The following is a 27,425-nucleotide window of genomic DNA, read 5'->3' as shown; positions in this document are numbered from 1 at the left end:
AGTTGAAAATAGTGAGGTTGGCGGGTATATGGTGGGGTGAAGGGGTGATGAGGGGTTACGAGTAGAAGTAGTAGGAGAAATTGGAGTAGGAGAAAGAGTAGAAAGGAGGAGGGATGAAGGGTTCGTCGTGGGTTCTCGGGTTTGTGCATGCGCCAAAGTGATCTCTTTGACGCGCGCGACTCTTCCTCCTTCCTTCCGGTAGGATCGAGAAGAGGAAAAGCCGAAGAAGCAGACGCAGAGAGACGCAGACGACGGCGGGCAGAGCGACGGCCCTGAGCCGGTTACAACGGGGTGAGATGCACCCTTATCGCTCTTATCGCTATCAATCGACTGTGGGGTTTCCATCTGGGAGCACCGCAAATACAAGAACAAGACAGTTTCAACTACGTTCTTGGTTAATCCTAGATTAGCACGTAAATAAAAGACGCACACGCATAACTAAGGAACGGGAAGAACGGGAAACGAACGACTTTTCTTCTTAATCATTCAAGTGAGTACGATCTTTCTATAATTCTTCCTTTTTTGTCTTTCTTTTTTTGTCTTTTTCTTTTTTTTTTTTGTTTCTCCTTTTCTTACGATACACTCGATTTTATTTTATCGTCCCTTTCAAACGATAGCTTTTTTTTCTTCTTCTTTTTTTTTTTTTCATTTGACATTCGAATGATTTGTTGTTTAGAAAAGAAAATTGGAGAAATCGTTTGGATCTCACTTTTCTTTTTTTCTTTTTTACCATTGCGTCGAAGCAAGTGATTCGAGTGATTAGTAGTTTAATTTAATATGACGAAGAAGAAGGAAAAAAAAAAGGAAAAAGAGAAAGCAGAAAAAAAAAGAGAAAAGGGCAAAGAGAAAAGAGAAAAGAAAAGAAGAAAAAAATGAAAAAGATAAAGAAAAAGTAAGGATTGAACGGATCTTTAAAACTAGTTACGTTCATTAATACTTATTAATTTTTTTGATCGATTTCTTAAAGATTTACGATCGAGACCATAGATCTATTACATTATTGGACATTTAAATGGATGTCTCTTTGTGATACCTTTCGTTTCAAACCTGAGAATTTCAATTACACTTTGCGGGGGAGGGGGACGGGAAGGGCGTCAGGTGCGCATTTCATGCACTTTCACTCGAACCTGTGTATTCGAACCAAACACACATATGCACACATACACACATACACACACATGTATATCCTGCGGGAACAATTCGTCCACTTCCCGACGAAGCTTAAAGTCCCTCTTTATCTTACCTTAATACGGTATTTCCTGATCGTCCCATACGTCGTGATCCTCCTTCTTCTCCTCCTTCTCCTCCTTCTTCTATTCCTCCTGAACCCCCTTTCTCTTTTCTCCTACCCCCGTTCAACCGTACCCTCTCGCCCCGTTCTCATTTCCACGTGTCATAGCCACGCTTTTATCCTCGAGTGTCCTCTTTCCTTCTTCATTTAACAATACGACATTGTCGTTAAACGAATCCATATTTGAGTCACATCGGGAAAAATTTCATAACTGGAATACGTATCGTTAATATTGAAAATTAAATACGAAACGAATTCATTAAGCGTAAAGATTTAATAAGGTATCACCTTATAATCGTTCAATTAAATCTGATCGTTCATAATAAAATGTCGAAAGTAAAAGGTAAAAGGTAAAAAAAAAAAAAAAAGGACGTGATCCCTCCTACTGTCCTTCTTCTCCAATCCCTCCCACCATCAAAAAAAAAAAAAAAAAAAAGAAAAAGAAAAGAAAAAAGAAAACAGAAAAAAGAAAATAGGAAAGAAGAAAGTGAAAGATAGAGAAAAGTTGTAAGCGAGCAAGGGGAAAAATAAGAAAATATTCGTAGGATATTTGAATAAAACTTTAACATAAAAAGATCGAGAACGATCGTCCGATCAAATTGTTTCTTATCAGAGATACCCTTCCCTTAATCATCTGTCCATTTGCCTACCTACCTACCTACCTACCTACCTACCTACAACAAGCAACAGGAGCAACAGCTACCGTCATTTTTCTCTTTATCACCTATTCCCTTCTTCTTTCATAGGTTCGACAAAATCGTTCGACGCGATACTATCTATCTAACAGTTGAAGGGTCTCCTAAGGTTAATAGAGTGATCGGTAACAAAGTTATAAAGCAATCTGCATAAACCTGACCCAACCCGGGGTACTTTGCACGACCCCGGGAGTTCTGGGCGCAATGGTGAAGAACAGGCAGTGTCGCAATTACCGAGAATAATACGATTACTTGCTCGTCAAGGACCCTGTAACTGAGATGGTTGTCACGGCCCATACTCTACCACACCTCCTGAGATTGCCACGCGAACAATGATCTTTTCGAATCTTTTCGATTTTTTTCTTCTTCTTTTTCTTTTTTTGAAAAATTTTTTTTCTCTTCTCTCTCTCTCTCTCTCTCTCTCTCTTTTTCTCTCTTTTTTTCTTTTTTTTCTTTTGTTATCGTGTAGTTGCTGTCGTCGTCGTTGTTGTTGGAAGATAAAGTACATTATTTCGAACTCGTAAATCACTATAACGTCGACGAGAAATAGGTATAGTAAACGTCACGGTTATAAATTTATTTATTTGACTCTTATCGAATCGTAAAGTGTAATTTTCTTTCGTATCTCTTTCTCTCTCTCTCTCTCTCTTTCTCTCTTTTTATTTCTTCCTTTCTTCGTGTGCATGTGTGTGTCATCTTCTCTTTCTCTTTCTCTCTCTCTTTCACTCTCACTCTTTCTCTTTCTTTCCTTCTCATTCCCTTCCAATCCTTTTGTCCAACTATCACGCCTGTTCCCATTTACATTTACATTTCCTCTTTCTCTCTCTCCCTCTCCCTCTCTCTCTCCTATTTCTGTTCCTATCTCCTTTCCTTTTTTCCCCCCTCTCGTATTTCGCATCGGAGGATTTTTCAGGATCCCGGCTGGATATTCAGGGACGCGATTCAGTCGTTCACGATTTAACCAAGAAATAGAAACGAATTGAGATATAAGAGATGATAATATCGTTCCTTTTAAATTTTCATTTTGATGATTTACGAAAATAATTTCGGAACGAATTGGAAAACAAGATTCGAAGGATTTCCTTTTTTTCTTTTTCTTTTCTTTTCTTCTTTTTTTCTTTAATATTTTTTTAATTCCTTAATCGGATATGATTAGTCGTCTCGGATAGGTTGTCTTGTCATGCGATTATAACGTCACACGCACGCACAAACACACACACACACATATATATATATACATACACACACATACACAGAAGGTGCACATGCATTACGCACGTACTTACGTTATATTATATTTTATTTTCCTTTTATTCTGTCACACTCATTGGATTATTGATGATGACAAACATCTGGCGATATTCAAAACGAAAAAACAGTAAACGTCGGACCATCTGCGCGATCTAATCGTCCTGTTTCTTTCTCTCTCTCTGTCTCTTTCTATCTCTTTCTGTCAATCGTCTGCTTACGTGAGAGTTTTATTTCGTATGACACTTGTAAGAACATCGTATGGATGTATAATAGAGATAAAATATTGCAAAAGTGATTTGTTTCTTATTATTATTCATTCTATATATATAAATATATAATAAATTTTAAAAGTATGGTTATCGATAGTTACAATGGTTATAGTTTACGAGATATATTTATGATCGAAGTGTTCAAATCGTTATAAGAAATATTTATTTATTTATTTATTTCGTCCTTCTCGTCGTCGTTTGTATAGTTCGTGTTTGTGTCTGTGCGTGTCTGTACGTGCGTGTGCGTGTGTGTGTGTATACGCGTGTACACTCTTTCATATATCATCGATCTATCATTGAAAATCATTACCCATGAGGGATCGTCGACAAATTTTTTCTATCATCATCGATTAAAACTATCCAATTTTTGCTTACATATATTTTTGCCGAATTAGTAATAATCATCTTAAAGAAGGTGGAAAACTTTTCGAAACGTTTATAATAAGAAATATAAATGTGACTTTCGAGTTTCTACGAAGCTGATCTCAAGATTCAGTAGGTGTGTGCGGAAATTGTGCGTGTTCTTTTCAACGAGGGATCGGGGATAAGAGGAGGAGGAGGAGGAGGAGAAGGAAAAGGTGGAGGAGAAGGAGGAAGAGGGAGGTTTGGTTGATATAATATATCACCGTAGTTAAGGCCGTAAGTTAGCAAAGCAATTGCTCGGAAAACCTTATGAAACGTAAAGACAAAGTAGCTTGTGATGGAGGAAAAAAAAAAAAGAATAAAGAAAAAAAAGGGTTGCTCGTATTACTCGCACGATCAGGCTTGATAATACAAACAGGAGATAATTTCCTCCCACTCCTAACCCCTACTCATTCTCACCTACCACCGGTTTCAGGGGGTTCGCGATTAAGAAATTGGATTCTTTTTTATTTTTATTTTTATTTTATTTATTTATTTTTTCTTTCATTTCGATTGGATTTATGAAAGATTAGTGAAGAAGAAGAAGTAAGAAGGAAAAAAGAAAGAACAAGAACAATAATTTTTCTTCGTAAGTCCTTTCTTTTAGGTTCGCGTTAATAGACAAAAAGATAATCGATAATAGGCAACGATAGGACTCGATCTACTTGTTGAACCACGAAGCAACAGTTTGCTCTTTTAAACTGCTACTACACTTACTCCTCATCCCTTATATATTTTTCTCTTTTAATTCCCTTCGTAATTTTCTAATTTCCGTCTCATTAGTTTTGCTCTCTTTCTCTCCCTTTTTTTCCTTTTCTTTTTTTTTCCTCAAATTCAAACGATTGATTCTTCGTTGTGATCAATGATCGTAGGATTTATCACATTTTGCTATAACATATTGTTCCCTGAAACTTTCACGTAATCCGTGATCAAAAGTTTAACCCTTTGCAGTTGAAAGGGAGCAAAAAAAATCATTTCTATTAAATCACAATAAAGTATTGACAAAATTTAAAAAAAAGAAAAAAAAAAAAGAAAAGAAAACAACTAACAATGGTATAGATAACGAAATTATTTTTTGGCGCTTTTGCGACCTAGAGAATAGATCTAGTGAATAGAAATGTGATGTGCCACTTGTACGGCGGCATTCAACTACAAAGGATTAAGTTACTCTGTCAGAACTGATCTGATTAAATCCAATTCATTCGACAAAACTGAGTTATACGTGATACGTCAGTACCGTAGAGTACAGTACAGTGAGAAATTGTTCAAACATGATAACACTAGTTAATATCTTTAACTGGGATACATTAATTGAATTCAGCAAGAATCGTAACTTCGGTGATACATGCTGGTCGGTGAATAGATTAAACGATTTTTTTTCTCTTTGTCAAAGGATTATTACTCGACGTATAATCTCTTTTCTTTTTTTTTCTTTTCCTTTTTCTTTTTTTTTATTGTTTTTTTTTTTTTTTTTTTTTTTTTGGTTAGCACCGAACTATCCGAATTCTATATTAAAACTAAAACGACTTTATATTCCTCGATCGTACACGCTCATACTTGTGAAATATCGTAATATCGGTCCCAGCCCATTCCACCCCTCCACCATCCAGCCCATGTGTACTACCCCCATATATATATTTGGAAAAAAAAAAAAAGAAAAAAAAAGAATCAAAAAAGATTTCTCATTTTCGGTGACTTGCTTTCAAATCTTTTTTTTTTTTTCTCTTTTTCGAGAGCTCGGACTCCCTTTTAAAGCATGCCCGAGAGAAGGGTTGATAGTCACGTTTTACAATAAATTCGCTGACCTCAACTCGGTCGACAAGATTTTTCTATTAGCGGACTTGCATCAACGTTACCCTCCCCCTCCCTTCACCGTCCCCCCAGTTCTATTCTCCTTTCTTTCTCTTTCATATTATCAACTACCTCGTCCGTCCCCTTCCCTCTCTCTTTCTCTCTCCCTCTCTCTCTCTCTCTCTCTTTCTCTTTCGTCCACCTTTTCCTCCCACCCACCTACAGGGAGGAAGGGGATTGTATAAAATTAAAAGAACAAAAAACAAACAAGCAAACAAAAAAGAAGAAGAAAACAACGAGGAAAAAAATATTCGCGTGCGTGTGCACGCGAGAGATATGGCAGAGAGAAAAAAAAAAGAAAGAAAGAAAGAAAAACAAACAAAAAAAAAAAAGATAATGGAAACAAAAAAGAAATGAGGGGAAAAAGAAAAAAGAAAAACAAACGAACGAAAGGAGAAAGGTGCGAACGTAGTGGATAGATAACGAGGTCGAATGAGTCGGCTTGCAATCAAGGGGGGCCCACTCCATCAACGGGCAACCAAGCGAGCTTGTCAATTGCAAAATCCTGTCGAACCCTTTCAATGAACCCCTAGAACGCGTCAACATCCCTCTCGACTCTGCCAATGCAGCTTTCACATTCCCTTTCTCTCTCTCTCTCTCTCTCTCTCTCTCTCTCTCTCTCTCTCTCTCTCTCTCTCTCTCTCTCTCTCTCTTGCACTCTTCTTTCGTCCTTCGAAAATGTTTATGTGAATAATTTTCAATTCGATGACGTTTCAACAATTAAAATCTTTTATAAAACTACGAGTGGGTTTTGATGATCGAGAGTGTATTATAAAAAGAAAGAAAGAAGGAAAAAAAAATATATATATATATATACATATTTTTTGTGTGTGTGTTTGCATGTCCGAATAAAGCTGAATTTGTTCTTTTTTTCGGAATAAATAATAGCATGATGATAGTGGCAGTTCTTTTATTTTTTTTTTTTTCTTTTCTTTTTTTATCCCTAGTATTACAATACTATACGGAAAAACTAAGGAATTAATATAACACGTCAGTATAAACGGGCGTAACAAAGATTGACAAATGAAATGAAACGAAATGAAATTCGTGAAGAGGAACAAAAAAAAAGGGTTAGAAGGACAGGGGTTCTTGACGGATACTTTGGTAACGTTTAACGATAAGTGTCCACCCTATCTAATAGGGAGAAAGTAGAAAAGCCTCGTACAAACAGACTGGCGCATGGTCATTCTTCGTCGTAATTACCGAGAAGATAAGAATGAGGGTAAGTGCAAGAAAGAGAGAGAGAGAGAGAGAGAGAGAGAGAGAGAACAAGAAAAAGAGAAAGAGAGCAGGGGGAGAGGGTGAAAATGTTCTGATAGAAGGAAGGCATCGGAGCTTGTAAGTGGCAAGACAAGAGCCACTCTTTTCTGAGAATAATACTTCAACCCCCCCATGGGAGTTGCCTTTCAAGAAAAATGCTGATTGCTTCCCTTCCATTTCTCCATCTCTAACTTAGCAACCCTCTCTTTCTACTATTATTTCCATTTTATACTTATGAATCATCGACTATACGTAAGCATACCTAATAAAGTATGGTTTTATATATATATATATATATATATGTACGTGTAGAACGTCGTACATTAATTTTCGCTGTATGATTGTATCTATCAAGATGACGATATTCATTCTCGTGAGAGTAAAATGTTTATTATCTATTAATTTCGAGATAAATATTTTTTTTCAAATTCGTCTCGATATTCGTACTAAGTCGAAGACAAATTTTGTTTTAATTAAAGTAATAAAAAAAACATTTATATATAAATTGGGACGATACTATAATAGTTCTCAATGATTTTAGATTTTAAAGTAAATGTATAAAGTATATGTATGAATAAGACAGGGAGAAAGAGAGAGAGAGAGAGAGAGAGAGAGAGAGAGAGAGAGAAAGATAGAGAGAGAGAAAGAGGGTGAATCATAACTGCCATTAAAGCTAGCCTTTTCATCGAAGCGAGCGTGAAAATTAGGTGGCTTAAAAGCATCAGGTAACTTAGTTATTACGTATAAAGAGAAGTGGCGAGGGTGTGAAGTGCAGAAACGAAACGGTACAAGGGTAGAGCTCATCGGGGGTAACACAGGAAGTGCCGTTAAAAGCACGTAATTGATACGGTTAATTGTGTTTTGTTAAATGAATGGGAATTAGGTGACTGCCTATCGTGATACAGTTATTATTATTATTATTATTATTATTATTATTATTATTATTGTTATTATTAATATTATTAGTTTTATGAAAGGAAGAGCGATGTAAAATTTTCATCGTAGGAGTGCGTTTAATTTTTTCTTCTCCTTCTTTTTTACTTTTTTAACTATTTTTTCTTTGATGAGAATAACGGAGCGTAAAATTTTCACAGAAAATTTTGGGATACTTAAAGAAAAAGATAGATAGATAGATAGATAGATAGATAGATAGATAGATAGATAGATAGATAGATACATAGATAGATAAATAGATAGATAGAGAGAGAGAGAGAAAAGAGAGGTAGAGAGAGCACTCGCGATAAAATTGTCACGAATAGACGTGACGATCAGGGGCTCGTAAGTGGTAGAAAATCGGTTCGCGAGTGGCTAAGAATTTACGCTCGAACGAACACATCGTTCTCACTTAACTACATACATACACACACACACACACACACACACACATATATATATATATATATATAGTAAAATAAAAATGATCGTCATTGAGACGACGAGAAAGTTTCGATCGTTCGTCGGAGAACTATTTCGTCAATTTGAAAAAAGAAAGAAAGAAGCAAAGAAAGATTTAAAAAGAAAAAGAAAATTAAAAGAAAAAGCAACACGATATTCGACGGAGAATGATATAAAAACGAGATAAGAACGAAGATTGACAAATGAAATTGAAATAAAATAAGATTCGTTCAATAATGAAAATTTGAGAAAAGAGATAAACGAAGAAAATCGAAGTAAAACGAAGTAAAAGTTAAGGGACACGTAGTACCGGGGGGGGGGAGGTTAAAGGTGAGGTTTGAGGACGTAGATGAGGATAAGAATGAGGGTAAGGATAAGAGAAGGGTAGTTTGAAGATGGAGACGAGGTAAAAGTAGTAACGTCGTTGTGTGAACAGTGCGCGTCTTGAAGAATCCCAACGAATGGACCTAACGTAGTATTTAATTAAAAGCTTGCGCGAGCGAACGCTTTAGAGCGCATTTAAGCGCCTTCCAGTGCTGCACAACGAGCAACCTAGAGCCCACTTTCAAAACTAGATCGAAATATTCACGGCGAATGAATACGTGAAATAACTGGCCAAGTGTTTAATACAATACAACCAATTTGCGGGTTCCTTTATTACGGACATGAACTAGAACACTTTTATATATATATATATATATATATTTTTTTTTTACACGAGTATTCATTACTGATAGGAGCAATTGAGTTTACAACGTGTCATCAACACGATTTCTTAATTATTCGAAAGTCAAGGAATATTTTGAATTAATATTATTGATCGATTTTATTCCTTTTTTTTTTCAATTAGAAATAGAAAGAGAGAGAGAGAGAAAGAGAAAAGAAGATGAAGATTTAAAATTCTTTATTTTAAATTGAATCGATCGAGAACAATAAGACGATAGAAACCATTTATTATGATCTATTTTTTCTTTCTTCATATAGATCGGGTTAAAGATATAGAAGAAGAGAATGGGAACCGCAGAATGGAGTGCTTGGCTCCAGCGATGTCGAGAATCACGAAGGCTTGTCCTCGTGATAGTTGCCATCGCTTTGCTACTCGACAACATGCTTTTAACAACGGTCGGTGAGTAATTTATTAAAAATTATACGAAAATTATATATATATATATATATATATGTTTGACGAGCGATACTGAAGAGAGTATAAGATAGAATAATTTATTTTACAGATAAATGCATTTGTTTGATCAGTATCTTAACATAAATTTAGATAAAAAAAAAAGTTAACAACATATGTCTCGTCTCATTGAATTTAATTAAAAAAAAGAAATATATATATATATATATATATGTATACACATTTTATTTTATTTCGAAAAGATTAAAGAAACGAAAACTTTCTTTCATCTACTATCGTTTATTTCGAATCCGTTATCTAGCCTTCAGAAACCTTCGACGAAGTTTTAACGAGCGGCGTGAACTCCTTTCGTGTGTATCTTTATGGCCGATTACACAACCGCTGCTTTGATAAAAGTGAGAACGTTGGATGGTATCGTCTACTACGACGAGATTTCGAAAGAAACGAAAAGCTATACCGTGTGCAAAGTAACGACCGACGAGTATTACAAAAGTCAATTACACTTAGACCGATGTAAATGTCGAATTGATTTTTTTTCTTTCTCTTTTCTTATTTTTTTCTTTTTTTGTTTGTTTTTTTTTTCCTTTCTTTTTTTTGCTCTCTCGACTACCCTTCGTACGTAGAACATGAAAGAATAATAATACTAAAAAATAATTACAGTGCCAATTATAAATTTCCACAATTAAATAATTTTCTACAAGTTTGTTAAAATAATTGTAAATAAAAAAAATATATATATATATATATATATATATATTTGTGTATGTATATAATAGGACAATCTTGTTAAGTACAAAATAGAAAAAATTAATAGGGACGTTCCCTTCGTCGATGACAAATCCATGACGGCGAGTAAAAGAGTACAGGGTTGAGCTAAGGTGAGTGGATAAGTGGGTGAGGGTGGTGAGGTTGGGGTGGGAGTTGGGTTCGTAGGGAGGGGGAGGAAATTGGAAATCGTATCACGGGGACATAAGTCGAAGGTAATATCGGCTCGAGGAATCGGAATCCTCGGTGAAAGCCTGAAAGTAGACGGGTCTGAAGAAGGTCTTGACGAGATTAGGGTCTGATCCTCGAGACGGAAAACAATATCCCAAGGGGGGGCCGTCTAAGCGCAACTCCGCTTTTCTTTTTTTTCTTCTTCTTCTTTTTTTCATTTTTTTTTTCTTCTTCTTTCTTTCTTTTCCCCCAACAAAAATTTCAACGACGAACGCGCGATTAAATTGTTCTCACTTGGTGTGAACGAGACGTGAACGACGAGAGAAAAAAGAAAAAAAGAAGAAGATACACACGTTGGTCGAACAGATCATCGAATAGATCTTCCGAATGAATTTAATAATCTACAAAAAAAAAAAAAAAAAAAATTACGTACACGAAATCATTAGGTAGACACACACACACACGGATAGTACCGATCGTGATTAATTTTCTTGTGCTCTTACCTTTTTTATTTTTTTTTATTTTTTATTTTTTTTTATTTTTTTTTTTGAGGGAGTGTATAGACAGAAACACTCATACAATTTTCAATATACTACTTACACGAGATCACGTGCGGATTAATTTTCTCGTAAAATTTGTTTTCTTTTCTCCCTTAAGCGGATTATTCATACAATTTCTAAGATACAACTTGTACACGCTCGTATATCGAAATCGTGAAAGGTGACAGAGATGGGTGGGGGTTAAATCGGGGTGGAACGGGTATGGGATGGTGGTTGGAAAAATCGTATCTTAGCTCTTGACGATCGGTCCCTCCCTTAAGTCGAGAAATGGTCACGCAATTTTCCGGCTTTTAAACTTTCCCACTCGACTAAATCACGAACGTTTTCCCTTTTGACTGTCATGTATAATTCAAAGAACACTTCATTCTAGTGCGAAGGAGTATCAGGGATACGTCGGGCAAACGTATGGAGAGTGTGGAGGGGTGGTGTAGGTTTTCCTTGTGCATTATTATGCTACCACCAATCCGAATAAGTGCTCATGCATTTATGTAGCGCGACGAGAATCCTCGGACGGTGATGGTGAAACCCAAACTCAAACCCAAACCCAAATGTCGTCGTTGTCTGGCAAAGAAAGGATTCGTGAGGAAACTTCGATAGGACCGATTTGTTTAACGACGTCAATGGGGGATAGTGTAACGTTGATGATGGTAGTAGAGAGATCGAGGGGGTGGAAGAGGGTGAGACAAGGTATAGGAGGTGGATTTGCTACGTGGTACGAACTTTAACTATCGTATCATACACGAATCAATGAATATTTCTCGTTGAGAACAGGAATCCACCTGTTGCCGGTATGCTTATTTGTAAATTCAACGCCATTCAACGTCAGTGAGCTAATAAAATCGATCGGATATTACCGTAAACGATAACACCAACGGATTACTGACATTCGTTTATACGTAAGCATCGATAAAATATTGTCTCTGGATGAATATCTTATCGCTCAGGTTGGATAAAAAAAAAAAAAAAAAAAAAAAAAAAAAAAAAAAAAAAAAAAAAAAAGAAAAATAAAAAAAAAGATTGGTTTCATATTTAACAACCCCTTTTGGAGGTGCTGGGATTTGAACCCAGGACTTTCAGCATGCGAAGCAGACACTCTACCACTGAGTTACACCCCCAATCTTATCGATGTTAACTCGTATGAACTTTATAAACGAAATGTTATTGTTATTTCATCCCTATATATATTTTTGTGTGTATACGCACATGCATGCGTAAATGCGTGATCATTTTTTTTTATGTACGATACAATATACATATAAAATAAATAAATAAATAAAAATGTTTATAACATTTAATATATATATATATATATATATATATATATATATATATGTATATATAATATATGTATAATATTTCTTAATGTTCTGCATAGTTCCAATTATTCCGGAATTTCTCTACGACATAAAACACCCTAACGCAACTCTAAGCGAGCATCTTGATGGAAACGTTAATCATAGATCAGGGATTACAACGACTACAACTACTACTCCGACAACGACTATTACAACTACCACGACTACAACCTCGCCGATGTCAACACCGTCAACAACACCGAGATGCCCTTGTCCCCTTAATATATCCAATAATAATAATAATAATTCTCCATTGGAATTTCTTTCTATTACAACAATGTCCCAGGAATTGGCAGGTGATTCGTTATAACTTTATACGATGATATATTATGATGATGCAAGTATTACATATTGATCAATTGTAGAGCAAAATAAAATTAAAAAAAATATATATATATTTCTTTTTTTTTTTTTTTTACGATCGATTCGTATTGATTTAGAATCGACAACGATAAACTCGACGACGACCGAACAAAAAGAAAAGGAACAAAGGCATAAAGAATTGTTGGAAGAAACAGTGGCCGTGGGGATGATGTTCGCATCGAAAGCTTTCGTACAATTGCTTGCTAATCCTGTTGTTGGACCTCTTACTCATAGGTAAGTATCCTTTGAAATCTCGTACGAATTTTTTTGAACTTTAAAAATTTCTTTCTTTCTCTTTTTGTTTTCTTTTTTTCATTCACATAAGGTTTTGCAAAACAAATTCATTGCTTCGTGAAATTTTTCGTTTTTCTTTACAAAAATTCATCCCTCGGATCGTCGGTCTCTCGATGATCTCTCGAGATTAAAAAAAGAAAAAAAAAAAAAAAAAGAGAAGTAACGAGATATCTCCGAAACAAAAAAAGAAAAAAAAAATGCGCTCGAAATTAATATTTCAAAGTACACCTTACAAAATTATAATATCAACGATCTATCTAATGAAAATCTACATCTACAGTTTTTTTCTTTTCTTTAATTTTTTTTTTTTCTCTTTTTCGATCTCCAATTACAAGTTTCACAGCGAATTACATTTGTTTCTGCTATTCATTACAAAAGTGCTTTTCTATATATATAAAAAAGAAAAAACAAAACAAAAAATTTCGTAGAAAAAATTATATCTGATCAATGAAAAAATTGAATTTGATTTGCAAAAATCTGTAGAAAAAAGAGTTTGTAAAATCATATAAAAATTTTTCCTCCGTCCTAATTAAATATAATTTGTGTGTATGCTTATGTGCCTTATTAATTAATATAAAATGAAAATTACAATAGGATAAACCTTTTTCTTGGAATTTTAGAATAGGCTACAGTATACCAATGTTCACTGGATTCATTATTATGTTCATATCGACATTGATATTTGCATTTGGTCGAAGTTATGGGATATTATTTTTGGCACGTGCGCTACAGGGTATTGGTTCCTCGTGTTCAAGTGTGTCAGGTACGATAAAATAAAAAATTAAAGAGGGTATCGAAAAACAAAATATAAGTCAAACAATTAATCAATTTTGATTAATCAGTTTGTTTACTTATATTCTTTTCTTTGCCATCTAACAGAGATAACTTTCGTATATATTTACTTATCGAAGAGATTAGAACATCTCTGTATAAAAATTCTTTAAAAAAAATTAATAAATAAACGTTCTTTCGCCCCTCTCTCTCTCTCTCTCCATACCTTAAAAAAAAAAAAGGTATGGGCATGTTGGCGGAGAGATATCAGGATGATAAGGAACGTGGAAATGCGATGGGTATAGCACTCGGTGGACTTGCTCTTGGTGTTTTAATTGGGCCACCATTTGGTGGAGTTATGTATGAATTTGTTGGAAAGTCCGCACCATTTTTAGTACTTTCGGCATTGGCTCTTGGCGACGGATGTAAGTAGATAAATAATAATAATATTTTTTAAATTATTAAAAATGAATAAAAATAAATAAATAAATAATTTTCATATAAATCGAATTTGATCCTTTCAGTGTTACAACTTTTGATGCTTCAACCATCTGTAGTGTACACAGAAGCTGAACCACCATCTTTGAAATCATTGGTTACTGATCCATATATAATTTTAGCTGCTGGTACGTATATATATAATATATACATATTTTTTTTTCTTTTCGTTTTTTATTATTCTTGACGATTATAAAAAAATTTTGTATTAGAAGTTTAAATAAATCAATTTCAGGTGCAATAACATTCGCAAATATGGGAATCGCTATGTTAGAACCAAGCTTACCTATATGGATGATGGATACGATGGGTGCCAGTCGTTGGAAGCAAGGGGCGACATTTTTACCAGCTAGCATTAGTTATTTAATTGGAACTAATCTATTTGGTCCTCTTGGTCATAGGATGGGCAGGTCAGAATCATTAATTCATATTCGTCGACAAAAATATTCTCCGGTTGAACCTATGTAAAAATATTTTTTTTTTTTATTATTACATATATTATATTATATATTAATTTATAAAGTAATATATTTATATACATATATATATATATTTTTTTTTCTTTCACTTTGATATTTAATTAAAAATTTTATGCATATATATATATTTATTTTAATAATTATTGTATTACTTATGTTGAGTATACTGACAAAACCAATATTAAAAGTTACCCATATATCAATCGCCTGGATAGCTCAGTCGGTAGAGCATCAGACTTTTAATCTGAGGGTCCAGGGTTCGAGTCCCTGTTCGGGCGATAATTTTTTTTTCTTTTCTTTTGCTTTATTATTAATCATATTTTAATATATATATATATATATACACATGCGCAATGTATTATAAATAATAATATCATATTGTAAATTTATTTTACAGATGGTTAGCGTCGTTAATCGGTCTCATTGTAATCGGCCTCTGTTTAATGTGCGTAAGTAGACGACATAAACTTATTAATTCATGAATTAGAATATAAAATGATTTCATTCTAATCGATATATATATATATATATATATATATATATGTGTAGTAACGAAATGAAATGAAAAGAAAATAAAAATATTCTATGATAAAGATCAAACGTTTATCTATTTATCGTTCTTAGATACCACTGGCTAGCAGTATCGATCATCTAATCATTCCAAACGCTGGATTAGGATTTGCCATTGGCATGGTCGATAGTTCAATGATGCCTGAATTAGGATATTTGGTAGATATAAGGCATACTGCTGTTTATGGAAGTGTTTACGCTATCGGTGACGTTGCATTTTGTTTGGGCTTTGCCATAGGTAAGAATCAATAGATAAAATAATAAAATATAAAAAAGAAATTAAATATAATTATAACGATTAATTATAAAGAATAGATATATTATTAATAATACGCGATTAAATGGATAAAAGAAAAAATGAAAATAAAAAAAAGAAAAAAAAATAAAAAAGAAATAAAAAAAAAAATTTATATGCATCGGCCGGGAATCGAACCCGGGCCGCCCGCGTGGCAGGCGAGCATTCTACCACTGAACCACCGATGCTTCGATGATATATCGTTCACGAAATATTAATATCAACTCTATATAATATTACCCAAATTCTTTAAAATAAATAAATTTGATTTCTTTTTTTTTTTAGGACCCGCATTAAGCGGTACATTGGTTAATACTATAGGATTCGAATGGATGCTCTTTGGAATTGCCATTTTGAATTTCATGTACGCACCTTTAATGTATTTCCTCAGAGCGCCGCCGACGAAAGAGGAGAAGAAGGTACGTTCAATTTTATTTTAATATACACATATATATATTTTTTTCTTTTATGTAATATTAATAATATCAATGATATATCTATATTAATTACAGTCGCTGATAATCGGCGAGAAGTCGTCCGTGCGCTACGTAACGTACCAGAACGAAGAGGACGATCAATAGATCGCAAATCAATCGGCAAATTGTGACGTTTTAAAAACGGTAAATCTAAACTCTTTTCTTTTCTTTTTGTTTTATTATTATTATTATTATTATTATTATTATTATTATTATTATTATTATTATAATCATTCTTTCTTTCTCTCTCTCTCTCTCTCTCTCTCTCATTCTCTCTCTCGCTCGTTCGCTTCATATTTGTCTCCTTTCTCTGTTTTTTTTGTATTTATTTATTTATTGATTATTATTATTTTTTCTTTCTTATTTGAATCTATTCAGCTCGCAAACAACGACGTAGTAAAAATTATACCTTCCTACAATACTTTCCCTTTTATCCTATTCGTTCGTCCTAACTCGACGATTTATTTCAACATTATTATTCCGATTTGACGGGTAGTAAATAATGTTTAAGGAGAGAATTCAAAAAAAAAAAACAAAAAAAGAAAAAGAGAAAAGAAAAATAAAATAAAAGAAAAAACGAGCAAAAAAAAAACAAATATGACAATTGAATTAGACAATATGTGCGTAAGAGTATTAAATGTTTAAAATGAAAAATCCCGAGGATCTTGTTAATCTCTCCGAATTAATCGCGCGCATGAATTGATCCAAACCACCTACTACTCTTGATATATTATTGATAATAATATATATTATTATTATTATTATTTATAGATAGAAATTAGATACGCGTAAATGTATAATACAATCGTATAAATATATACAGCACATATATACATACACATATATATACATATATATATATATATATTTATTATATATAGTACACGTGACAGCGTACGTAGACGGGAATATATTACATTATTCGAAATTATTCAAAGATTATGTTAAGAGAGTTCAAGCATCGATATCGTAGAGATAGTAATTTGTATAATGTAAGTACAGGACATCCTTTATTCCAGCTACTTTGAAATTTTCTCGTTCGTTGATGATCGTGAATGAAAGAAAGATAAGGGGGAAAAGAAAAGAAGACAAATAAATAAATAAATAACAAATAAAAAAAATTCATTGAAATGAAATAATAGAAAATAATTAAAAAAACAAAAAAAGAAAAAAAACAAAACAAAACAAAAAAGAAAGAAAGAAAAAAAAGAACTTTTCTCACAAGATATCGCAATTATATCCTGCGTTACTCAACACGTGCTCAGGATAGAGAGCAACCTGATGAAAGCTATAAAACGCGAATAATAAATTTCAATGTAAAATGCTTCTTCATTCATAGTTCGTAATGATTAGGAAAAGAGGAAGGAGAGCTAAAAAAAAAAAAAGAAAAAGAAAAAAAAAAAGAAGAAAAAAACCAAAAAAAAGAAAAAATAACAACAAAAGAGAAGAAAAGAAAAAATAAATAAATAAATCAACAAAGAAGAAGAAGAAGACCATATAATAACATTTGACCTAACGTGTAAGAATAAGTGTGTGCGTTCGCGAACACGTTGAAGTATCATTATCTCAATGTTAAAATAACGAAAACCATAAATAATGTTCATATATTTGAATTATCAATAACAATGATAAAAACTTTATGAAAAAATTTAAATAATAAAGCGTAATGTGTATTTGTTGTATCATAAGTTAGAAGGGTATGTGAGAATTAGAGAGAAAAAAAGAAAGAAGCAAAAAAAAAAAAAAAAAAAGAAAGAAAAGAGAAATGAGTAGAAGAAGAAAAAGAAGTAAAAGTAGTAGAAGAAGAAATAAAAAAAAAAAAAAGAAAAAAAAAAGAAATTGGGGAAAAAAAAAGATATAAATAAAAGTATAATACGCGTTATCAAAATACGAATCTTCCATTAGTTTTCTAATCTAATTTCTTATCGTTTCGTTTCGTTCTACTTTTTTTCGTTTCTTTTTTTTTTTTTTCTTCTCGCCCCCGAACGCCTCCCTCCTCCACGGGATAAATTCTGTCACGCTCGAGAGGAAGAAAAAAATTTGAAAAAAATTCTTTCTACCCTCTCTACTATCATTATTTCGACAAAATTTTTTTTCCATTAATAAGAGGAACCACCTGATTTGGATTCCCTGAATGGCTGCAGGGAAACCGTGCGAATTAAAGAAAAAAGCGATCAGGTACGATGAAGAAGTTCTTCGATTATTAGATAAAGAAAAAAAAAAAAAAGAGAGAGAGAAAAAAAATACATGCATACACGTATGTATAGATGTGTAACAAAATTGGCATAAAATTGAATGAGACGTAAAAAAAAAAAAAGAAAAAATTTTTATTATCTCGAGCGAGAAGTCTCCCTCTCGTTGGGGGTTGGGGGTGGTATGTCTGTATAAAAATCGGTTTACCAAACTTCGAGAGTCTTATATAAATAAATATTGTATCAACACGTATACTTATACATACAAATATACATATACATATACATATACATACATATATATATATATACATCGATGATAAAGATATAAAGATAAGAAAAACAAAAAAAAAAAAAAAAAGAAATAAATCCACGTAAAATGAATGATCGTTGGATCTCTTCGATGTGAGCGATCACTTTTGCACGCACGATCGTTGTTTCTCGAAGAAAAAAAAAAAAAAAAAAGGAAAATAAAAAGAAAAAAAAAAAAAGAAAACAAATCCCTCGAAATTAAAAATGACCTTGGTTCGACGTCACGATTGATTTAAATGTAAACGTAGAAATTCGACGTCGAGGAAGCTCGTGAAATTTCGATATGTAATTTTGTGAACTACAGTCTCGAACATAAAAATGAAGAGGAATAATAAATGTTAGAAAAAAAAAAAAAAAGGATATGATGGAAAACCTTGAACGTTGGATCTAATTGAAGGACATTACGAGGCGTTCGCGAAATTGGCGAATTTCGTGAAAAAAAAAAAAAAAAAAAAAAAAAAAAACGTTATGTGAATCCGCGACGGGAAATTTTAGATGGAATGAATTAACAATAATAATTAATATAATTATAATCGTGCCGTTGGGATCTCGTGAGGAATATTAATTAAAACGTTCGTAGAAGCAATATAGAAAAAAAAAAAATAAATAAATAAGAAAACATAGAAAGAGAACTGTAAGTAAAGTATATACATAAATAAATAAATAAAAAGAAAAATGATATTGAATATTAATATTGAACACATACATATATACATATAATCCCATGTTTCAAACAAAGAACTCTATATACGTGAGCGTTAAATATAAAGTGATATATGTATGTGTGTATATATATATATATATGTTTATGTATATATATATATATATATATATATATATATATACACATATACGTAACACTTAACGAAGCATTTAGATATGTGAAAAAAAATATATCTATATACATATATATATATATATATATATTTAAATGTTAGAATTGGATTTAAGAGCTTTAAGCAAAGAAAAAAGTTAACCATCGTATATTTGTTATTCAATAAAGTTTTGAATGAATATAGTACGTACGTTAAATCTCATGAAGTATGCACCGAGATCCTAAGCTACCGTAAATATATATATCGCATATTAATTAACTTATTAAAATGAGTAGAAATAATTTATGATATTATAGTGTTTCACTCCTTAATGAAAATGCTAAGGGGTATATATATATATATATATATTTACAAATAAAAACACATATGCGTCTATAGAAACGCGATGTATCATAACGTCAGCTTTATCTATTTATAATCTAACGGGTTATAAAAAAAAAAAATATATATATATACACTTGCCAATGTATCGTTCTTTTCGTCGCAGTATTATCAAGAGACCCACGGACAAAGAAAAAATATTTAAAAAGAAAAAAAAAAAAAAAGAAAAAAAGAAAAATAGAAAAAAAAAAAAGGTTTGAAAGAAGGAAAAGATCGCTCGTGTCAAATGGTTCGTCTCTCTCTCTCTCGTATGAACGTGTAAAGATTTTATTTCTCGACAAAATATAAAAAGAAAAAGAAAAAAGAAAATCCGAAGGATAAGAACTGTCGGGAAATCTTGAAAAAGCGAGAAACATTATTTATATAAATTTGTTACATCGGGAAGGAAAGAAAAAGAAAAAGAGAGAGAGAGAGAGAGAGAGAGAGAGAGAGAGAGAGAGAGAGAGAGAAATAATAAATGACGGATAATAAAAGAAATTATTTTGGAGTTTGCCTACAATCTTCCGTTGCGGATTCGGAAATCCACGTGGTCGCGGCTTAATTGCTGTGCACCTACTCCCGGTACGAAACGCGAGTCAATTCAATTCGCGAACAAAATTTCGCGAACGTCTACGTCGTCATCTCTCGCCGTTGTTCAATAACTATTAGACGAAACTGTAAACTAACAAAACCAGTTGATTGTTTATCAATCCGACAAATCGACGATTACCATATTGGCACAACCATACCACTACCACCACCACTACTCACGTATTGATCAACGATGAAAAAAAAGAAAAAAAAAAAAGAGCGTGTTTTAAATTTGCAAGTATTAAAATGATAGAGAAAATTACATCAACGTGAAGTAAAATTTTAATAAAACGAGCCAAGAACCGATCAAGAAGACGAATCAATTAGTTACGTTGTGATCGTTTGGCGATTTTCAGTATTCGAAATTTTGAAGAAAAAAAAAAAAAAAAAAAAAGGAGAAAAAATTGTTGAAGTACGTACGGATCCGTAATACGAGACGAGATAATATATGCTGATTAAAACGTGATCGATAGATAAAGGAGGAACATATAAAGTGGAGGAAAAATAAAAATAAAAATAAAAAAGAAAATAAAAAATAAAAAATTGAAGGGGTCGAGAGAGGTTGGAAAGAGGATAGAATGGAGGACGCATTTTATTCTACCCTCGTTAATAGATCTGTATAAATATACGTACATAATTGCATATTTACGTACATACATATATACTTACATAAATGCATGCATACATACGTACATACATATATACTTACATACATACATATTATACCTACGTATATAAATATATATACATGCACACTTATACACATACCACTATACATTTCATTGATAATCTGTTTCAAATATTTATGATACATATAATAGATGTATTTTAATGGACGATTTATTATGAAAATATTGCCGCCGCTGAGATACCTTCATGTCGGATGTTCTCTTAACTTCTTTTCGATCCCTTAGAAGACATTCAAAACGAAAGATTATTCGCACGAACTATCGTCAGAAAGAAAGGACAGGAAAAGAAAGAAATAGAAATAAAGAGATAGAGAGAGAGAGAGAGAGAGAGAGAGAGAGAGAAAAAAGAGTGAAAGAAATAAAGATATAGGGTATTAAAAAGATGTAAAGAATCATTGAAGAAAAACAGAGAGAGAAAGAGAGAATTAGAGAAAACAAACAAACAAACAAACGAACGAATAAATAAACAAGCAAACAAAAATGTTGAAAGTTATCATTTGTTTTTGTAACTTCGTAGAATAAAAATATCACTCTGTATAATATTTATAAACATAATTATTTTCGGTTCATACACTTTTCTTTTTTCTCTCTCTCTCTCTCTCTCTCTATTTTTATTTGCAATATTTATAAGAAAAATCTTACGATGATTAAGAAAGATCATAGTCGACGGAAAAGGGATGTGTGTGTCTGTGTGTAAGTATGTGTGTATATGTGAAGAAATGAAAGAGAAAAAAGAAAAAAAAAATAAGATCTGAAACAAAGAAGAAGAAGAAGAAGAAGAAAAACGAAAAAATTAAAAGAGAAAAGAAAAGATATGATTTCTAAGGGAAGGGAGAGAAGTAATCGTGTGTATGTATGTCTTTAATGTCTTTTAACATAATCGATAAACGTCAGAATCGGCATTAAGTAGCCGGGATTCTTATTAATCGAATTGCCGATGCAATCAAAATGCGATTAAAAAAAATAAAGAAATAAATAAAAAATAAAAAAAAAAAGAATAAAAATTACAAAGAAACAGATAAACGAATGAATTTATGACTGAACAAAAAAAAGAAAAAGAAGAAAAAAATAGAAGGGAAAAAACCACGTCGAGAGAGAAGCATGAAGCTGACGTTGTATGAACGGTGAGGACGCATTAACGTTGAAGAAAAAATAAAGAAAAGAAAAAGAAGAGGAAGAAGAAAACTAAAAAAATTACGACGTTGTCATCAACTTCGATATTAACAATGGCAAATCTTTTCTTTCATCTCTTTTTTTTTTTTTTTTTTTTTACGATTGCCTTATAATCAAATAATTTAATTTCATTGATTTTGTTGTTAATATGACAATAATTGCAAATTGGAATATTTCAATCGAGTAATTGAAAGAAAGATAAGAAATAAAGAAAGATTTCTATATTTAACATTTTTTGATTGAATCTATTAAAAAATTATAATTATTAATGAATTAAATTCTACGAAATGATCCGTCGATGTAAGAGATTCCTCGATCATTGACGAGAAATCAATCGTTTTATATTTTAATATAAATACATATATATATATATATTTGTTTTTTTTTAATAATTAAATCGTATCATATCATTAACATGATTTAATCGTATTATATTATTAAGAAGAAAAAGATGATGAAAACTTTTTGCTTTTGCATCTCTTCACGCTGCCTCTCGACGAATAAACGAATCAAAAAGATGAAACCGAATAAATTACGATCGAAAGTATCATCGAAGTATCCAAGATTTATAAGGAGAACAAAAAAAAAAAAAAAAAAAAAAAGGAAAAAAAGAAAAATAAAAAAAATAATAATAATAATAATAATATAAACGCAAACTTTTTGAAGAAAATAATTAGCGAGTTACTCGTCGTTGGCTGCTATTGTGAACAGACAATAAGCAATGAACAAAACAAAAAAAAAAAAAAGAAGAGAGAACGAAATAATAAAAAATACAAAAAAAAATAAATAAAGGAAGATAAAAAAGAAAAAAAAAAAAAGAAATAAACAAAAGAAAGAAAAAAGAAATAAAAAGCATTGAAGCTGCTTCCTGCGTTATATAAAATGGAGGAGATAGTTCTTTGTATGCCGATACGTGTTTGTTTCTTCATTAGGCGATTTTTTTTGTTAAATCATTGCTTATTATTTATTTTGCGATTGATGCTTGCGCGGGGTACGGTAGCGTGTTTCGTGATTTGACAAGAAAAAATATGACAAAAAAGAAAATTTATAAAGGAAAATTATACAAGGAAGAAGTAGAAAAGAAAAGAAAAGAAAAGAAAAGAAAAGAAAAGAAATAATTAAAATGACGTATCGTGTCGAATCGTAAAATGATATCCTCGATTGACACTTCTCTATATCCCCTATATATTATATACATATATATATATATATATATACATATATACAAATACATATAGTTTTCTCTCTCTCACTTGACCTTCTCGAATATTTATCATTAATTAAAGGCACCAAAAAGAGGATGCTTAAATAAAAAAAAAAAATTCTTTGTATCGTTGTAAACGTAGAGATATTTAACCAGCTGGTGTATGGGTCCGACTTTATACGCCTGTGTAATTGTCGTTTAATAATAATAATGATAATAATGATAATGATGGATGACGTTGTTGATGATAATAATGATAATGATAATAATAATAATAAATAATAAAAAATTAACAAAAAAAGAAACAAAATAATAAAAAAGAAAAAATAAATGCAATGAAGAGAAAGAAGAAGAAGAAGAAGAAGAAGAAGAAGAAGTAAAAAATTACGAAAAAGAAAGAAAGAAAGAAAGAAGGAAAAAAAAAATATAAACAAACGAACAAAAAAGGAAAAAAAAAATTAGAATGAATTAAACGCTTATATAGAAAACTTTACCGTTTCTTTCTTTGTTGTTGTTCTTTTTTTTTTGTTTATTTCTTAATCCTTCTTACAAGATAATACAAAAAACTCGATTGTAACGATAAATAAAGGAAGAATATGTATGTACGTTAAAACACGTTCCGAGACAAAGACAATGAATAAAAAAAAAAAAAAAAAAAAAAAAAAATATATATATATATATCGAATCTGAAAATCGCCAAAGAAATTCGTTGGATCGGATCTAAGACGTTTTATAGACAAGAGAGTCGCGATATTTTTACGGATGAGGGATGAGGGATGAAGGATCAAGGTTTGTGTGAAGTACTGGAGGAAAGGGATGGATGGATGTGTTGGTGGGTGGATGAGTGGGTGGGTGGTTGAGAAAATTTGGGAAGGATTTAACAATTCTGCCGATGCGAATAGAGTATCTTCTTATAAAAGAGAGAGATTTAAAGATCCTTATTAAAATGATATCGATCGATCGCTAATTTCAGAGATAAAGAGAGAAGAAACCGACATTAACGTCTAGTGAAAAAGAAAAAAAATTAATATATATATATATATACATAAAGCTTAAAATAGAATGTTAGAAGAGTTAATATATATATATAAAATATATAATATATAATATAATATAATATAATATAATATAATATAATATAACAATGGTTTGTTCTAATTTATGTATATGGTATTATCTATGTGTATATGGTAATATGTAATTTAACGAATAAATATATGTAATAAAAAGAAATAAAAATGATTTATTTCATTCTCATTATTTCTCTCTCTCTCTCTCTCTCTCTCTCTCTCTCTCTTTTCTTTTTTTTAATTATATATAAATATATAAATACGTACATACCAGAACGAGTTTCTCAGGAATGAGTTCGTCAGGAATTTATAACTGATCGATTTTGATGTCTTCATTACTTTCTTTGGATGATTTTATAAGATTCAGAAGTTCCTCAGGTAAATCGTCCAAGGTCATTTCACCTTTAGAAATTTTCTTCACGTAATTCAGCATATCCTTAGTCGCGTCCATGGTACGACGAAATTTTTCTAAATAGATAATAATCATAAACAAGACAAAAAATATATAAAAAAAAAAAGAAAGAAAATGAAAAAGATTAATCGAAACTTGGATGAAATCGTAAAAGAATCAATCACTCGATTGATGACCTAATGATCGAACTCTTTTTTTTTCTTTCTTTTCGTTCTTTTTCTTTTTCTTTTTTTTTTTACTTTTTTCACTCTTTTTTCTTACCAATTTCTGGATATTCGATTGACGATTCTACTTTCATCGATTCCTTTTTACCGGTCGACTTTATTTTCATGTAGATATTCTCGTCTGTAAGTGTTCGATGTTTAAAAGATTATGTCTTCTTTTCGCGCAAACTCATAAAGAAACAGAAAGAAAAAGAAAATTGTATTCCCGAATGATAATTAAATTTACCATAAATTTGATTTTTCGGTAAAATCAATTCGCTTCGTTTAACGAGATAATCGATATCCCTCACGCGTTGATTCGTTTTTTCTAACAGAATTTTATTTAATTCTATACGTTTCATCAGGTTGGCCAACTTAATCTGCAAAAAAAAAAAAGAAAATCCGAATACGATCAAGAAGAATTAATATCCAAACAATTTATTTCTCCTTGAATTAAATTTTAAATATCCCTTTATAAAATATATAGATCTCCTTTGTTCAAATTTTTATTACAACGAGATAATACGAATATTAGAAAAAAGAAAAAGAAAGAAAAAAAATCAAGGATTCAAAACGACAACGTGATTCATAATCGTTCGAACAATTTAAAAAATAGGCGCCAAACTGATTGTACCATTTTAAAGGTTATAAGCGCGTAATTTAAATTCGACTAATTATTAGATTTCTTTCGATCCATTTTTTCTAGATAAAAATTAATTACAAGATAGTCGTAAATATTGGTCAAACGATACGATTAAGAAATCGAAATGACGAATTAAATTCTGAATCGTTTGAACGACTTATTATGAAATTTAATGTTCGAACTCATCGTACACGTCAGATAACGCGCGAAATTTAAATTCAAGAAACATCAGAAATTTAGAATTTTTCTTTCTTTTTTTTTTTTCTTTTATTATTTTTTTAAATCGCTTACGTCTATCTCCGTTGATTCGTTCTTCGTTTTCGTTAATGTGTTTCCCTCGATCGTATCTTCTATCGGAATTTTGGTTAAAAAAGCGAAAGGTTCTGTCGGATTTTCTTTTGCCCTTTTTAAAGAATCTTCCAAATCTTTCGGCATTAATTTATCGACATCGTCAAATTTTGTATTGCGGAGTAATTTCAAATAACTTTCTTTTCCGGTTTTAGTTCTGACCAACGGGTCATAGGTTATCTTATTTTTTAAGCTGCAATAGTTCTACTTTGTCGTCAAAGATTTTCCATTGAAAAAAGAAAAAAAAAAAAAAAGAAAAAAAAAGTAAATATATATATATATACAAGTGATAATTTTATAATCATTATTAATATTACCTAGAGGTTTTATTCTTTGATTCCATGTCGTTTTAAAGTTGTGTCGTTAATAAAACGTGTCAGAAAATAAAACACTCGCCTATGAAACTAACCCCTAATTTCGTAACTATGAAGATTAAAATCGTTTGGTCGATAAATTTTCGTTGGCTACGTATATTAAGATGATGAAGAAGATGAAGAAAATGTAATAATAATACATTTATATCTAATAATTTATTAGAATGTTGTTAAATATTAAATATCAATTCAACCATACGTCACTTATGCATATATGCAGATTTAAATCTAAATTATACAAATTTTCTAATTATAAATCTATTTTTAAACGATAAAGATAAATAATAACGATATATAATACGCAATATTTTTAATAACGCATATATAACCCACATTCTTATATAAATACAAGAAAAAGAAACATTGTATATACTTTATATATATATATATATATATAAATATATAATATATAATATATTATATATAGTATGTATATAATATATATATATATATATATGTATATATATATTATACATTTGATGAGTGAAATTAAAGAACAATCTATATTCTAATGCTTACATGATTTAGTTGTACTTACAAAAGTATTATTATCGATATCATATATTTATCATTCAAAAAAAAGAAAAAGAAAAGAAAAAAAAAGAAAAAAGAAAACATTACTATCACAATATATGTACGAAGCGAATATTAGAATATAAAATGATACGATATACTTCATACTGCTGATTTCAGCTAAACATTTATAAACTATTAAAGTCAACCAATATATATATATATATACGTACATCACAATTTGTTAATTTTTATAATTGCAAATAAAAGTTAAAAAACATTAGTAAAAAAAGTTATAAATGCCAATGATTAATAATGTAATTAGTATAGTCAGGACAAGTAACTAAACGAAT

The 27,425-nt window shown here is 31.2% G+C and overlaps 2 protein-coding genes and 3 non-coding genes across 14 annotated transcripts; 2 read left to right on the top strand and 3 right to left on the bottom strand.

The window, feature by feature from the left end:
* The first annotated feature begins 209 nt into the window (after nucleotides 1-209).
* LOC124955685 (synaptic vesicular amine transporter) lies at nucleotides 210-21,466 on the top strand. Of its 5 annotated transcripts, XM_047510485.1 has the most exons (13): nucleotides 210-490; nucleotides 9,399-9,540; nucleotides 12,427-12,702; nucleotides 12,847-13,003; nucleotides 13,684-13,826; nucleotides 14,077-14,259; nucleotides 14,359-14,460; nucleotides 14,568-14,742; nucleotides 15,209-15,260; nucleotides 15,436-15,619; nucleotides 15,962-16,095; nucleotides 16,189-16,296; nucleotides 17,172-17,229. In XM_047510485.1, the coding sequence occupies exons 2-12, from the start codon at nucleotides 9,426-9,428 to the stop codon at nucleotides 16,255-16,257; spliced, it is 1,590 nt and encodes a 529-aa protein (XP_047366441.1). In that variant the 5' UTR covers nucleotides 210-490; nucleotides 9,399-9,425; the 3' UTR covers nucleotides 16,258-16,296; nucleotides 17,172-17,229. The 5 variants fall into 5 exon arrangements, with proteins under 5 accessions (XP_047366441.1, XP_047366437.1, XP_047366439.1 ...); XM_047510481.1 differs by having other exon boundaries at nucleotides 211-490; nucleotides 16,189-21,466; XM_047510483.1 differs by lacking the exon at nucleotides 210-490 and adding an exon at nucleotides 2,520-2,536 and having other exon boundaries at nucleotides 16,189-21,466.
* Nucleotides 12,095-12,166, bottom strand: Trnaa-cgc. The gene has a single exon. It is a non-coding gene; the product is annotated as a tRNA-Ala (tRNA).
* Nucleotides 14,619-26,886, bottom strand: LOC124955687. Of its 6 annotated transcripts, none has more exons than XM_047510490.1 (6): nucleotides 26,503-26,886; nucleotides 26,129-26,378; nucleotides 25,442-25,574; nucleotides 25,253-25,336; nucleotides 24,847-25,047; nucleotides 14,619-14,792 (listed from the first exon to the last, which is right to left on the bottom strand). In XM_047510490.1, the coding sequence occupies exons 1-5, from the start codon at nucleotides 26,526-26,528 to the stop codon at nucleotides 24,887-24,889; spliced, it is 654 nt and encodes a 217-aa protein (XP_047366446.1). In that variant the 5' UTR covers nucleotides 26,529-26,886; the 3' UTR covers nucleotides 14,619-14,792; nucleotides 24,847-24,886. The 6 variants fall into 6 exon arrangements, with proteins under 6 accessions (XP_047366446.1, XP_047366443.1, XP_047366448.1 ...); XM_047510487.1 differs by having other exon boundaries at nucleotides 24,851-25,047; XM_047510492.1 differs by lacking the exon at nucleotides 14,619-14,792 and adding an exon at nucleotides 20,272-21,352 and having other exon boundaries at nucleotides 24,851-25,047; nucleotides 26,129-26,392.
* Trnak-uuu lies at nucleotides 15,017-15,089 on the top strand. The gene has a single exon. It is a non-coding gene; the product is annotated as a tRNA-Lys (tRNA).
* On the bottom strand, nucleotides 15,794-15,864 carry Trnag-gcc. Its single transcript has one exon. It is a non-coding gene; the product is annotated as a tRNA-Gly (tRNA).
* Nucleotides 26,887-27,425: the final 539 nt, after the last annotated feature.

Source organism: Vespa velutina, chromosome 19 (genome assembly GCF_912470025.1).
Source record: "Vespa velutina chromosome 19, iVesVel2.1, whole genome shotgun sequence".
Lineage (NCBI taxonomy): Eukaryota > Metazoa > Arthropoda > Insecta > Hymenoptera > Vespidae > Vespa > Vespa velutina.
The sequence above is the reverse complement of the archived record's forward strand: the minus strand, read 5'-3'. Positions and strand labels throughout refer to the sequence as shown.

Bases quoted from the DNA above. Each gene is read 5' to 3' on its own strand.
- LOC124955685 (XM_047510481.1), top strand. From the start codon at position 9,426: ATGGGAACCGCAGAATGGAGTGCTTGGCTCCAGCGATGTCGAGAATCA. The intron at 12,703-12,846 runs GTGATTCGTTAT...GTATTGATTTAG, and splicing joins AATGTCCCAGGAATTGGCAG to AATCGACAACGATAAACTCG. The intron at 15,261-15,435 runs GTAAGTAGACGA...TATCGTTCTTAG, and splicing joins TCGGCCTCTGTTTAATGTGC to ATACCACTGGCTAGCAGTAT.
- LOC124955687 (XM_047510490.1), bottom strand. From the start codon at position 26,528: ATGGAATCAAAGAATAAAACCTCTAG. The intron at 26,379-26,502 runs GTAATATTAATA...GAACTATTGCAG, and splicing joins TCAAAGAATAAAACCTCTAG to CTTAAAAAATAAGATAACCT. The intron at 25,575-26,128 runs GTAAGCGATTTA...TTTTTTTTGCAG, and splicing joins ACGAATCAACGGAGATAGAC to ATTAAGTTGGCCAACCTGAT.